Below are 14,246 nucleotides of genomic sequence, written 5' to 3' on the forward strand. Positions count from 1 at the left end.
TGAAGTTCAGTATCCTTATCTGTGCAGTACTAATTGGAAGAGATGGAGAATTGCATCTAAGGCAGTGGGTCTCAGCCTTTCTAATGCCATGATCCTTTAATACAGTGCCTCATGTTGTGGTGACCCCCAACCATAAAATTATTTTTGTTGCTACTTCATAATTGTAATTTTGCTCTGTTATGAAACATAATGTAAATATCTGTGTTTTCCGATGGTCTTAGGCTCATACAAAACCTATGGGTCCCCTAAAACTATCAAAAAACACAGATATTTACATTATGATTCATAAGAGAGGATACAATCCAAGAGGATAAAAACTAAAAAAGAAATGAGGTCTCAATGAAACCCCTAGTCCACTCCCCCTGGCATTTCAACAAGTTAACAAATTATAATTCAACAAAGAAAGCCCTGCTCAACACAGATGCATGCCTGAGAGACCCAGGCATTGAAACATCTAAAGGTGGGCAACAAGGAATAAACAGGGAAACAAAATGGGAAGAAGTTAAGCCCTACATCAGGGAACTCACGGTTGGGCCAGTAGCAGCGCTTCCTTTGACAGAGAGAAGCATGCAGAATAGGGAGGGAAGTGGGCAGGTGGGGGAACTACAGCAGGGCAAGTGGCATGGGAGTGAACAGTTGTTTGTTCAGCAATTCCTCTCTTGGGCATATACCAGAAAAACTCAAAACCATGTATCTGCAAAGATACAGGCAACCCTATGTTCATTGCAGCATTATTCACTGGCCAAGACATGGAAACAACCAAAGTGTCCTGCAAGAGAAGACTAGATAAAGAAAATGTGGTGCATACACACAATGGAATGCTACTCAGCTGTAAGAAAAGATAAAATAGCTCTGATTGCAGCAACATGGATGGACTTTGAGATTATGCTAAGTGAAATACTAGTAAGTCAGTCAGAAAAAACTAACAACCATAATGATATCCCTCATATGTGAGATATAAAACTGAAAGTCCTGAACACAAACAGCAGTGTGGTATTGCCAGAGGGAAAGGGGTGAGGGGAGAAGAGGGTCCTAATATAAGGTGTCAGGAGAAGATTTGACTTTGGGTGGTTGTACCCTATACAGATCTTGTAACATAGCAACCCACACCTGAAACCTATATGTTCTTGTTGACCAATGTCACACTAATAAATTTAATTTAAAAAGCAACTAAAGAACAGGTGTGAGTGAAAGTATGAAGGAAGAACTCAGAAGAACTTAAATATTAAAAGTTTAGACACATAAGGGAGAGAAATCAGAAATGTCTGGTATTGAAAAGAGTTGGAAAAACTAGTGGAATAATAGCAACACAATTAACAAATTGAGCACAGAAAGCTCACCTTTGGGCCTTTAATTTCAAAAGAGGCTATGCATTTATATTTTAACTTTCTCATTACACTGTAAACAGATTGAATGCAAGGAACATGGGCCACTTTATTTTGGTAAAAAGCTAATAATTGGTAGACAAAATGGACTAACATACTCGTAGCTCCACAATATGTGAGACTTTGGACATATGAATGAAACTCTCTGAGCTTCATAGTCTACACCTGCAAAATGGGGATAAATAATATCACCTATATCATCCAGTTGCTATGCAGATTGGAGATGTACAAGATGGGCAGTTCTAGAGTTCACTGTATTGTATGTCTTATCTACATCTGCTTCCCTCACCTCATCTACCCTAGTGTCTCATCTTTTGACAACTTGGCCTGTACGGTGGACCCTTGGGTATAATAGGGGACAAACATGCTGGAAATGAACTCTTCGTTTCATGAGGAAAACTTCAGTGGGGATTACCAGAGAGTTTGATATGAGGAATTCAAGAAGCAGTCTGACCTGAGAATCAACTATGAAGTTTTGCAGAAAAAGCTGTTTCATTTTAAACGTTAAAGTATCCGGGCATCCAAGCAGAGGCTTGGTTGCAGTAGAAAAAGAGGATTGATGTGTTACAGGAGAACGCATGACAATAAGGATTTTGGAGTCAGACATACCCAGATGTGAGCTCCCACAGTTATAGGAGAAATGAACAGATCCCACCAATGTCTTTATCCTCTGTATCCTTCTGTATTCAAAGATGCTAATAATAACCTCCTTGAGTGTTTATGGAAAAAATAATGTGTACAAAAACCTAATAGAGTGCCTAGAACATGGCAGATGACGCACACGTTTTATCTTGTCTCTGCATATGGCTCTATTATTCTTGATAGAAAACTTAAATTTTGTTCCCAGGAGAGTAGTCATTCAAGCCACTGAAAGTCAATAAGGTAGCCAAAACCGGTTTGGCTCAGTGGTAGAGCATTGGTCTGCGGACTGAAAGGTCCCAGGTTCGATTCCGGTCAAGGGCATGTACATTGGTTGCGGGCACATCCCCGGTAGGGGTTGTACAGGAGGCAGCTGGTCGATGTTTCTCTCTCATCGACGTTTCTAACTCTCTCTCTCCCTTCTCTCTGTAAAAAATCAATAAAATATATATTTAAAAGAAGAAAAACAAAGAAAGTCAATAAGGTAGTGCAGAAGAGGCTACCGAACTCACCTCCTCCCACAGACACACCAACTCTACAGCTGCATATGGTACCATTTTCTCTGAAAGACATCCAGAAACTAGTGAGCAAATCCTACACACAGGGTGGGTGAGGGGAAAACCCACATCAACAAGAGTAGGAGAGGCAGAAACATAATCTGTCTATCATCTCCAGCCCCTGCAGGGTTACCTATAACTTGGATGCAACTCCCAACTCCCAGTTTCTTCCTGGAATGAAGGGTTTGGACCCAATACCTAGTGCCCCAACTTTTTAAGATTCCCACATGAGAGACAGGCTCCCAAAATACCTAGCTCTGAAAGCCAACTGGGCCTTGATTCCACAAGACCCAAAAGACCACAGTAAACAGTTCTTCATGGCTCCTGAGAACTGGTGGCATTCCCCCTCCACGCACTCTCACCCCTCAGCCTAGAGGCAGGACAGTGAAGCACCTAGTGTTCTCCTGCAAGAGGCCTATTTGGATATCTTTTTAAAAATATATATATTTTATTGATTTTACACAGAGAGGAATTGAGAGGGATAGAGAGTTAGAAACGTCAGTGAGAGAGAAACATCAACCAGCTGCCTCTTGCACACTCCCTACTGGGGATATGCCCACAACCAAGGTACGTGCCCTTGACCGGAATCGAACCTGGGACCTTTCTGTCCGCAGGCCAATGCTCTATCTACTGAGCCAAACCGGTTTTGGTCTATTTGGATATCTTAAAAGTTACATAGAGTCTGAGAGTCATGCTTCTGATCTAACACACACCCAGGAGCCGAGTGTGCCATCTTCATGCTCCCCTGCTGCCTCACCTCAGATCACCAGTGTCTCCCTGAAAGAAGCTGTGCACACATCTGGCACCCGGGCTGTTGCAGCTGCTAGTCAGGGGATGAGCTCCTTGGTTGCCCGGCTCTGGTAGCCAGTGGGGCTTGCATGTGCGAGTGCTACAGGTCTGTACCACACAAGGAAACCGTTCTTGACTGGCTATTTCCCCAGGGCTCAGCACAGACACAGCCAGAGTCAGAGGCACCCAGTTCCCAGGCTTTCTCTGAGGGAGGCCAGGTTTAACACAACAACAACAAGGTTTAACACAGCAGCAGGTCTCCAGAGACTTTGTGTTGTCCTTCTGCTCTGCTCTGGGTTGGAGGTATCCCACTAGAGGGAACTGACAGCCTGGCTCTGGTGGACAGTGAGTGAGGCTTGTGTGCACTGGTTAAGAGAACTGTGGCAAACAAAGAAAAAGTCCCTGGACGTCTGTTTGTTCCCCTGGGCCACAGAACAAAGTGAGTGGAATTGATAGCTCCACCCAGCTCCTTCAAAGAGATCTCTTCCCTCAAAGAGATCTATTTGCATATTTTGCCTGAGGGTCCAGCTTCCAATTAGCCTGCAGCCAGGCGCAGAGACTCTCCAGACACTAAGAATGAAGTGGCTTTGGGAAATCACAAAGGTTGAGCTAAAGAATGAGGTTTATCTACTAAATGAGACAGCTTCCTTAAGACTAACAGAGGTGAATGCTCCATTTAAGGCACCAAAACCAACAGTTAAAAAAATGTTCAAAGGAAAATGTTCCAAACAAAAGAACAAGATAAAACCCCACAAACAGACTTTAATGAAACAGAGATAAATGACTTATCTGTCAAAGAGTTCAAATAATGGTCATAAGTATAATGGAGTTTCTTAAAAAAATTTCAAAATAGACTTAAACATGTCCGGCAATTCCACTTCTTGGTATTTCTCCAAAGGAAATAAAACCACTATCTTGAAAAGCTATCTGCACCCTTATGTTTATTGCAGCATTATTTACAATAGCCCAGCTATGGCAACAACTGAAGCATCCATCAGATGAATAGATGAAGAAAATGTGATATGTATACCAGTCATGAAAAGGAAGATTATGTAATTTGTGACATTATGGATGGACCTTGAGAGCATCATCTAATGTGAAATAGGTCAGAAAGAGAAAAAATCAAATGCTGTATAATGTCCTTTTATGTGGATCTAAAAAAAAAATTGAACTCAGATACAGAGAACAGATTGATGGTTGCCGGAGATAAGAGAGGACAATGAAGGTGGTTAAAAAGTATGAACTTCCATTTATGAGATAAATAAGTTATGTGGATGTAATGTGTAGGCTGGTGACTCAACTCAATATTGTATCATATATTTAGAAGTAGCTAAGAGAATAATCTTAAAAGTTCTTATCACAAGAAAAGAAAAATTGTAACTATATGAGGTGATGGATATTTACTAAACTTATTGTGGTGATCATTTCACAATATATACAATATCAAATCATGTTGTACACCTAAAACTAATACAATATTATATGCCAATTATATCTCAATAAAATTAGAGGGGAGGGTAAGAAAATCAGTAAGACTCCTCAGGAAGGGTTGTAAAGTAAAAAGAAAAAAATTTAAGAACTGAATTTTAAGAAGAGAGCATAAGGACAGGTGAGAATGAATGATCAAAAATTTTAAGCTAAAACTAGATGACAATGATGTCACAGAAATCAGAATAGAGAGAATTTTAAGAATAATAAAATGCACATAGAAGCTTCACCATTGAAAATAGAATTTTGGAAGTAAATATGTTTCCAAAATTGGTGTGAAAACAAATTTTATTGCAGTAGATGATGGAAGAAGTGGAGAAAGAAATATACAGTATTATTTCAACTTATCTACTAAAAGAGAGAATGTAATGTTCAACAAAGGATTTGGTGCTACATATTTTTCAGATAAGATTAAAAATAAGCTTAATTGGACTGTGGTAGGAACTCATAAACTTTAAGTAGAATCAAACAAAAATATAAGTGGCTGAATCAACCCAAGTTGCAGATTTGTAGGGCCAAAGCAACAGGGAATTCTCTACCTTGTCTCTCTGCCTTCTATCGTCTAATCCAGCAGTTCTCAACCTGTCTGGTGCCGCGACCCTTTAATACAGTTCCTCATGTTGTGGTGACCCCCAACCATAAAATTATTTTTGTTGCTACTTCATAACTGTAATTTTGCTACTGTTATGAATCGTAATGTAAATATCTGGGTTTTCCAATGCTCTTGGACGAACCTGCTAGCGGTTTTCAACCCACAGGTTGAGAACTGCTGCTGTAGAACCTAAACTCTAATCCATTCTACAGTACTGCCATATGTATCCTAAAGTACACACTATGTCTCTACTTAGAAACGTTAATGGCTATCTATTTCCTACAAGAGTAAATCCAAGTTCCCAGGCCTACTATTCAGGATTTCTTATCTGGCCAGACTGGCATTTGTAGCTATTTCTCATCACTCTCCTTCATGCATCTTATACTCAGATCATGTTTGATCACCTTTCATCCCCCAAGTACTTTTTGTACTCTGCTCTATACATGCTGCCTCTCATTCTTCAAAGTCCGAAAGAAGGCCACCTCCACTATGGCATCTTTCACAAAAGCCCAAGTCTGAATCTCTGTCTTCTCAGATGCCCTGTTAGTATTACCTATGATATTTACTATAATCTACAATACTTATAAAATAATAATTTCTGCCTTTCTTTTCTCCCTCATGAAAGAGACAACACTTTATTCATGTTTTATAGTTTCTAACTTTCTAACTTAGTGCCATGTACATAATATGATTTAATAATGGTTGATAACTGTTTAGAGAATTTGAAGACTTAAGGTAAGTCCTATAATAATATGAAATTTTGAAATTAATAGAGTATAATATAAGATTGGTTATGTGTATTGAAATTATACAGATTTCCTATAAAATATTTTACATGCTACAAGTTAATGATAAAGGCAAAGAAGACCTATCTATCCAGTTTGGCTCAGTGGATAGAGCATCAGCCCGTGGACTGAAAGGTCCCAAGTTTGATTCTGGTCGAGGGTACATAGCTCAGCTGCAGGCTTGATCCCAGCCCTGGTTAGAGCTCCTGCAGGAGGCAACCAATCGATGTGTTTCTCTCATATCGATATTTCTGTCCTGGCCTCTGCCTCCTCTGCTCCCCCTTCCCTTCTACCCTCTCTACAAAAAATAAATAAATAAATAAATAAATAAAGGAAAAATATCCACAGGTGAGGTTGAATTAACAACAACAAAATTTAATAAAGGTATTTTTTTAATTAGGGAATTGCTGCTCAAACAATGATTCAATAATTTTTTTTTTAAAGTTTAGAAAATTTTGCTATGTTCATAGTATTATAAAGGGTTGACAAAATTAAGTTTACAGTTGTGCATACACAAAACTGAGCTTATTCTTGTATTATTTATTTATTACTGTATTATCTACCTTATTATTATCATTATTATTTCATTATCTACAATTTATCTTTTAGGTAATGCTGGCTGACAACTTAACCTACTTTTGCCCACCACTGTATATTTTTTTACTAAATTTTATAATGGACATTTACATTGTGAGGAAATAAATTCATGTCAGAATTGATGTCAGCTTCTTAGGAAATCAATAAATGTAACACAACTTTCAATATATTTTTTTAAATCATAATGGGCATACCTTCAACTAATTTACTGAGTGCCTACATTTTGCCAAGCCTGGTGCTAGGTACGTTACAAATGACACCTTACTTGACATTCAGAACAACCCTGCAGGATAACTGTATTAGTATCCTCACTCTGCAGATTAAGGCTTTCGCTCAGAGAGACTGCTGACTTGCCTTGCAAGTAACACACAGCTCGTATCTAATAGAGTGAAGAATCTCCAGGCCTACTGAGGTTGCTAATAACAGTAGCCTTGAGACACTGGAAGATTTGGGGTCACCAAAATAAGGTTTATTATGATTCATTTTATGTACTGTGGCTAAAAGGTGTACTCGTAAAGTGAGGAAAGATTAGCAGCAAAAGTTGAAGCAGAAGATGGGATATTTAAGAAACTAAATCTTCAGCTATCCAGAAAATTCAATTAGCCAATACATCTTCCTTCAAGAATTCTATTTAATCAACATTTTAATAAATATATGGCCGTTTAGCTTAAGGCAACAAATATTATTTATTAGAGAGTCTATGTGAATTAAAAATAGTTTGTCATGGCCATTAACCTCAATTATATGTAATTTATGCTTCTAAAGTACTTGGGGTCAGTTTAAAGAGGTTTTTGAAGTAAGTTAGGCAATCTCTACCTCTCTAATTTTTATAATTAACATTGTTTTTATAGCCACTCCAAAAAGATTTTGCTAAACAAAATAGACCAAAATTGTCATATCTGAATAATCACAAATTTCAACTAATGAGCTATTTCTTTACTTTTTTATAAATGTTGAGCTTTCTACATAATGCTTTTGAATATAGCATGCATTTCACTCATGTGCATTTTAAACAGATATCTCAATCTCAAAGAAAATTCAAAGCAACCTGATAAATCACTCGATAAAGCAGTATTTTCACATTTGGCAGAGATTTAATTGGCACTTCTATATTATGTTGAATGTGAAAGGATATAGCTGTTTCTCCCCTTGGACAATAACACTGTGAAAAATTTCTGTGTGTAAAGGTCTTTCACAGAAACTTGTGTTTTTCAGATGTAGTATTAGGCACTAACTGATTAAAATTCGGATAACTTATTGCAGCACATGCCACATAGATTCATTGAAACAACTCTGAAGCATTTGTCTTTCCTGCCGTCTCCTGAGTACTACAGCTTTTCTGCTTGAACCTCCTCTTTTTGGTTTCTAAATACGGGGGCTATATCTTATAGGAAGAAGTGTTTGGGGGGAGGCAATTCTCCATAGGTCTTGTGCCTCTGCACATTTTCGGAGCAGAGGCACCAATATTCTTTCTTCAGTACTAGTTTTTCAAGAATGTTTGCATAATGAAGATATAGTACATCCCTCTGAGAAATAAACAGGTTTGCTTACTGTCTGCAGTGAAAATGCTAATGACACCCTCCTGAGCAAAAAGGTCAGACTGGCATACCGCCTATTATAAAAGATGTGGGTTCCTCAAGCTTGAGGTTGCTCTTTAGTAATGCAGCCCATTGCATGTATTGTACATGTCACCTGGCCTTCCTCATATCATCACGCTTTGGGAACTGGGGCTTAGAAAAAAGGCATCAAATTGCTGATATTCTGGCAATTGCTATTTTTGTGATTAACGAGCTGTCTTGTTTCTCTGAAGAGGAAGCCTGCCTCTGCCAGCACCTGTGAAACTACCCCAGACTGGCTGGTTAGCTTGCAAGTAAGGGAACATAAGCTTTCTAGTTCATGCTAGTGGCAGCAATTTCAGCATGGGTTGTGTTTCTGGCTACTCGTGTCCAAAAAAAAATAAATAAATAAAAATGAGGATATCTAACCTCCTAACTATCTGGATTGGCCAGGCTAGTTGTCTTTCCTGATTCACCAAGAAATGTGTCATTTGCAATATTTGCAAAACTTGGCTAAACACTTGACTTCTCATTTTATTCATAATCTTCCCTCTGCTCTCCAGTGGGAAGAGGGCTGAGACACATTCCCCTTCTACCAGATCTTCCTTAAGCGGAGAACTTTGGTTGTGATTTTTTACTTTGAGGTGAGTAAATATAAATTATTTTCAAGATTACCCACTTTTCTATAAATCACGGACATACAATTCATAAATTGTTTCATCATGTATATGATTTCATCTAATCACATAACTGATCCTAATCTAAGGTTGACATTCCATATTTTTAGTAGATTCTTCTAAACGGATAACTTGGTATTATTTCAAATTTTGTCAACATCTGGTTTTACATCCTACCTAGATTCTATCTTGCTTTTAAGTGTATTTAGCATAATTAATTGTTTTAATTCTTAAGAAACTAATTTTTCATCTGTATTTTCTGCAGAAAGCATCCAAGTAGCTATTGACATTTTGCTATATTGGGGTTAAGTCTTTTCCAGAATAGGGTAGGCAGGGCAGATAGCATCTCACCTTAAAAATATACTTCACATGAATACTACTATATTGAACATTAAATTTTTCAAGTAATTTCTGAGTTTTTTGTAGGTCAATTTTTCCACCTTTAAAGTCTTCTCGAAGAACTGACAGAAACCACGTATGAAATACAAAAGGAGGAAGTTAAGGAAATTCTCACAGAAAGTCATGATGTACTTAAAATGCCTAACGATATTTGATCTCTCTTCAGATTATTTTTGTTTTTAAAGAATAGTCTATCCTATGCTTATATTACAAGGTAATTCTATGATAAATAATATTTAAACAAAACTAAGTAGATATTATTCTTCAGTAAAGGTATGAAAGGTCATAACACAATAAAAATTATAGGAAAAATAAACATTTATGAAACCAGTTATTACTTGGGAAATACAGTCTATTGCTTAAAGATATTGACTTGGGAGGCAGCTGGACTTCAAGAAATCCCTGTCAGCCCTAACCACTGGCTCAGTGGATACAGCATCAGCCTGTGGGCTCAAGGGTCCCAGGTTCAATTCCAGTCGAGGGCATGTACCTTGGTTGTGGGCACATATCCAGTAGGGAGTGTGCAGGAGGCAACTGATTGATATTTCTCTCTCATCTGAAAAGTCCTCAATTTAATATTTAGAGAAGGTGGGGACAATAAATGAGGTCACAATACATCACTGAACACATTTTCTGCTACTGAGTGTTCATTTAATAGTAACCATATCTGATATGGTTACTGCATTAGCCAAATGTCCAGCTACACACATGCCATTTGTGGTGCCATTAAAAAGGGTTTAAAATGTCTTAATAAGAGTATATTTGGTATGAAAATAACTAAGCTTACTTATTATCTACAGATACACTACAAAAATTAGAACACTTCCATTTGAAAAACTAAGATTTAAAAGAACATGACAGTCTATAAAGTCATGAAATGTATTGGTAAAAAAAAAATTGTTCAATAATCCACTCAATTTCAGATTGTTAAAACTAATGAGAAGCCCTTCAATTTAATGGCTAATACTTCCTATGGTACAATCATGTTCTTATAAGAAAAAAAATACTGAAAGCTAGGGAAACTCAGAAAAATCTCATAACAGATATGGAAGGAATAAGTCTAAATGTAAATGAGAGGGATTTAGGTTCAGGAGTCCTCAAACAAGACTGAGAAGAGAACAAGGGGGATAAAACAAGAAGAAGATGAGGAAATAGGAATAGAAATGACTTTTGAATGGATATTTCTCCATATTTTCATGGCCTGGCCTTCCTTTTCTCCTTGCTTAGAAGTCTCTCCACATTAGGTGTTGTCAAAGGTTCCGGATATAATTAATTCTGCCACTTTGCAAGAAAGGAATCTCTTGATACTCGTCAGCTGTTGTCACTCCTTTCTAGAGAGGAAGAAGAGAAGGCAACATGATTTATAGTCTTTGTTCTTTGGAGATGACTCACACTTAATTCCTATAGAAACAATTCACAAGATGCACTCCTTGCACCTCACCACCCTGGAAACTTCCTGGCTTATTGCTTATGTTCTGACCATCTCCAAACCCACAATGCTTATAAATGCTGCATCCCCTGCTGTCTGGCATTATTCCATGAACTGCCACCAAATCTGATTTTACTTTTGCTATCTTATTCAAAGCTCTCACCCTTTCAGCAGACCATGCTCCCAATAAGTTTAAGACAGCTATTCTGAGTAAAAATCAACGCCACTATGGTCCCAGAAGGCGCAAAGTGCTGCAAAATACTCTCTAGCAACTCTGGGATGCTTCTCTAGATCCCTGACAACATATAATGTATGTGGAGACACACCCCTTTTGAAGAAGGCTGTTTGGAAGGCTAAGTTCATAATATCTCCAACGTACGGATAACTGGTTGGCTGGGCTCCATGCTGTCAAGTGACTGTCATTTTTATTTTTTTGGTCTGAGCACCCATTGTGATATCATCAGAAGTTCCACACTTCATAGGAAAGGGTTCTTTATGACTTCATCAGGAGACTCAGAGCTTGCCAGGCTACCTGTTTTCATGTTTAGACACAGTAATCTTCAGCTCGAAAGTCGAACACCTTGATGGGAAAGGTGACTCATGGAATGTTTTCTCATCCTCTGAACACGCTTGATTTCAGAAGCTTTGCTTCTGCTGCAACCAAACATGTCACGTTCTGTTCTGAGTAGGAAAGAGAAAGAAAAAGCAATCCGCAGACTGTTAATACAGGCTCCTCCAGGGGAATTTGTAAATGCCTTTGATGACCTTTGTCTGCTTATCCGTGATGAAAAACTTATGCACTATCAAGGTGAGTGTGCAGGCCATCAACACTGCCAAAAATATTATGTCCCACTCTGCATCGATGGAAATCCAGTCCTCTTGTCTCACCACAACGTAGTGGGCGACTTCCGTTTTTTTGACTGTCACAGCAAACTTTCTTTCAAATTCGACCTGCTTCAAAACCAGTTAAAAGACATCAAAACTCATGGAATCATTCGGAATGAGACGGAATACCTGAGAAATGTTGTTCTGTGTGCCTTGAAGCTGTATGTGAATGACCACTATCCAACAGGAAACTGCAATGTGCTGAGAAAAAGTGTGAAAAAGAAGGAGTTCTTGATAGCCTGCATTGAAGATCACTGCTATGAAACAGGAAATTTCTGGAATGGCCTTTGGAAATCTAAATGGATTTTCCAGGTGCATCCATTTCTAACCCAAGTAACAGGAAGAATTTTTGTGCAAGCTCACTACTTCAAGAATGTCAACCTTCATATTGAAATCTCCAAGGACCTGAAAGAAAGCTTGGAAATAGTTAATCAAGCTCAGCTGGCTCTAAGTTTTGCGAGGCTTGTGGAAGAACAAGAGAACAAATTTCAAGCTTCTGTCTTAGAAGAATTACAAGAGTTATCGAATGAAGCCCTGAGAAAAATTCTACGAAGAGATCTTCCAGTGACCCGCACTCTTATCGACTGGCAGAGGATACTCTCCGACCTGAATCTGGTGATGTATCCTAAACTGGGATATGTCATTTATTCACGAAGTGTGTTATGCAACTGGATAATATAAATGATTGCTCCTGCTAATTGTCTCTACCTGATTTAGTCATGGGTCTGGGGGATGGTTATTTTCCCAACATTAGGAAGCCACTGCAGAAGACTGTATCTTGGCAAATGCAAATTTAAATTAGGGGAAAGTGTAACGAGTACGTTTACTTGGGAGATAATCAGCAATGCGGCAAGAAAGGTGTTATGTAAATGTGCTTCAAGGTAGTGATCATCATGAAGTCACATTTATTAGAATCTAAAGTAGATTTATGGAATGTGGCACCCCAGAAGTATTATAGAGCTGGTCAGTGTTAAGGCTGTGTGTGTGTGTGTAGGAATGACTTGACTTTCTTTGGAACTGGAGAAGGGGAGAAGGTATGCATATGATACTTCATATTATTCAATTAAGTCCTACACAAACTCCTAGAGGATGAATTTCAATAAGATTAGATGTTCCATGAAACCAACAGATATAAAAAACCTAGCTCAGATGAAGAACTGGGATCCATTGCCAACACACACACACACACACACACACACACACACACACACAGAGAGAGAGAGAGAGAGAGAGAGAGAGAGAGAGAGAGAGAGAGAGAGAGAGAGAGATCTTTATGTCAGGCCCTTTGTTAAATGATTTGCACACAATTTTTCATCATTAGACTGTCACTGGTAGTAACCCAATTTTACAGAAGAAGAATCTAATATTTTGAGTTATTTAATTTTTCCAGGCATGTAGCATGTGACAGGTGTGTCTGACTCTAGTACTTGCAACTTTGACCCATAGGGTATTAGAATTCTTCATGGACACCTGTCTCATCAAGAGTTGTAAATAATGATCTAGGCAAGCACTCCACCGAAAGGACACCCTCAAAGGAACTGGAACTGATGGGCTGCTATTTTCTAGCCAAGACAAATTACCTACATGGTCACCTATCACCATTCCCAGCAATGTTACACTTGTGTCTGCTCTCAGAGAATTCCAAAACTTCTCAGATAAGATTGCAGTAGAGCTATTGATAGATCTCATTCCCCAATTCTGACTTATCCAGGAAGCAATGTATATTTTCGATGCATGCAATTGAAAAAATGTCTAGTTCTACCAAATATTGGAGCAGAAAAGATCCCATGCAAGAATGTCTAAATCTCAAGCCTCTTTTCCTTACCTGGTAGTTCTTACAGAATCTCAGGGGGAAAAAATTACCCAGGTTTATCTTAAAAATACAGCTTCCCAGTACCCATCTTCAGATTCTGGGTAGGTAGGTCAGGGAAGTTTACATTTCAAACAGGGAGTCCCAGAACAACATTTTAAGAAATATTGCCCTGCCCTGGCCAGGTGTCTCAGTTGGTTGTAGTATCACCCATACAGCAAAAGGTTGTGGGTTCGATTCCCTCTCAGAGCACATGACTAGGTAGCAAGCAGTTGGATCCCTGGTAGGGGTGCTTATGGGAGGCAACCGATCTGAATGTTTCTTTTTTTTTTTCTTTTTTTTTCTTTTTAATCTCAATGTTTCTCATATCAATGTTTCTCTCCCTTCTTCTCTAAAATCAATAAAACATTTAACGGGGTGACAATTAAGGGGGAAAAAAATGAGAAGAAATATTGCCCTGATCTCAAATCAACACATCTCTGCTTTCTATTTACTTAATTAAAATAATAGTCTGTAAAACTGCTGTCCCATAAAGTCATTTCTACTCTTCCACTGTATTCATAATGCCAGAGAACAAGGATAAACTTTCATCTATCCTGACAAAAAGTGAAGAAAAAAGGACTTTCTAAAAACAAACAGCAAAATAGAAAAAGAATTG

At 38.3% G+C, this 14,246-nt stretch overlaps 2 protein-coding genes across 2 annotated transcripts in view; one reads left to right on the forward strand and one right to left on the reverse strand.

The window, feature by feature from the left end:
- The window catches only part of PLCZ1 (phospholipase C zeta 1), a gene marked incomplete at its 5' end in the record, with an annotated part of 44,787 nt that extends 35,242 nt beyond the window's left edge, over positions 1-9,545 (reverse strand). Inside the window, one exon of the mRNA XM_036458872.2 lies at positions 9,417-9,545. Coding sequence (XP_036314765.1) covers positions 9,417-9,545 — 129 coding nt within the window. The remainder of the gene's footprint in view (positions 1-9,416) is intronic.
- Positions 9,546-11,402: 1,857 nt separating this feature from the next.
- Positions 11,403-12,476, forward strand: CAPZA3 (capping actin protein of muscle Z-line subunit alpha 3). Its single transcript, XM_036458651.1, has one exon. It carries the CDS (start codon positions 11,560-11,562, stop codon positions 12,457-12,459), a length of 900 nt encoding a protein of 299 aa, XP_036314544.1. The 5' UTR covers positions 11,403-11,559; the 3' UTR covers positions 12,460-12,476.
- The last annotated feature ends 1,770 nt before the right edge of the window (positions 12,477-14,246 follow it).

This window comes from Pipistrellus kuhlii, unplaced genomic scaffold, assembly GCF_014108245.1.
Source record: "Pipistrellus kuhlii isolate mPipKuh1 unplaced genomic scaffold, mPipKuh1.p scaffold_m20_p_3, whole genome shotgun sequence".
Classification (NCBI taxonomy): domain Eukaryota; kingdom Metazoa; phylum Chordata; class Mammalia; order Chiroptera; family Vespertilionidae; genus Pipistrellus; species Pipistrellus kuhlii.

Bases quoted from the DNA above. Each gene is read 5' to 3' on its own strand.
- CAPZA3 (XM_036458651.1), top strand. From the start codon at position 11,560: ATGTCACGTTCTGTTCTGAGTAGGAAAGAGAAAGAAAAAGCAATCCGC.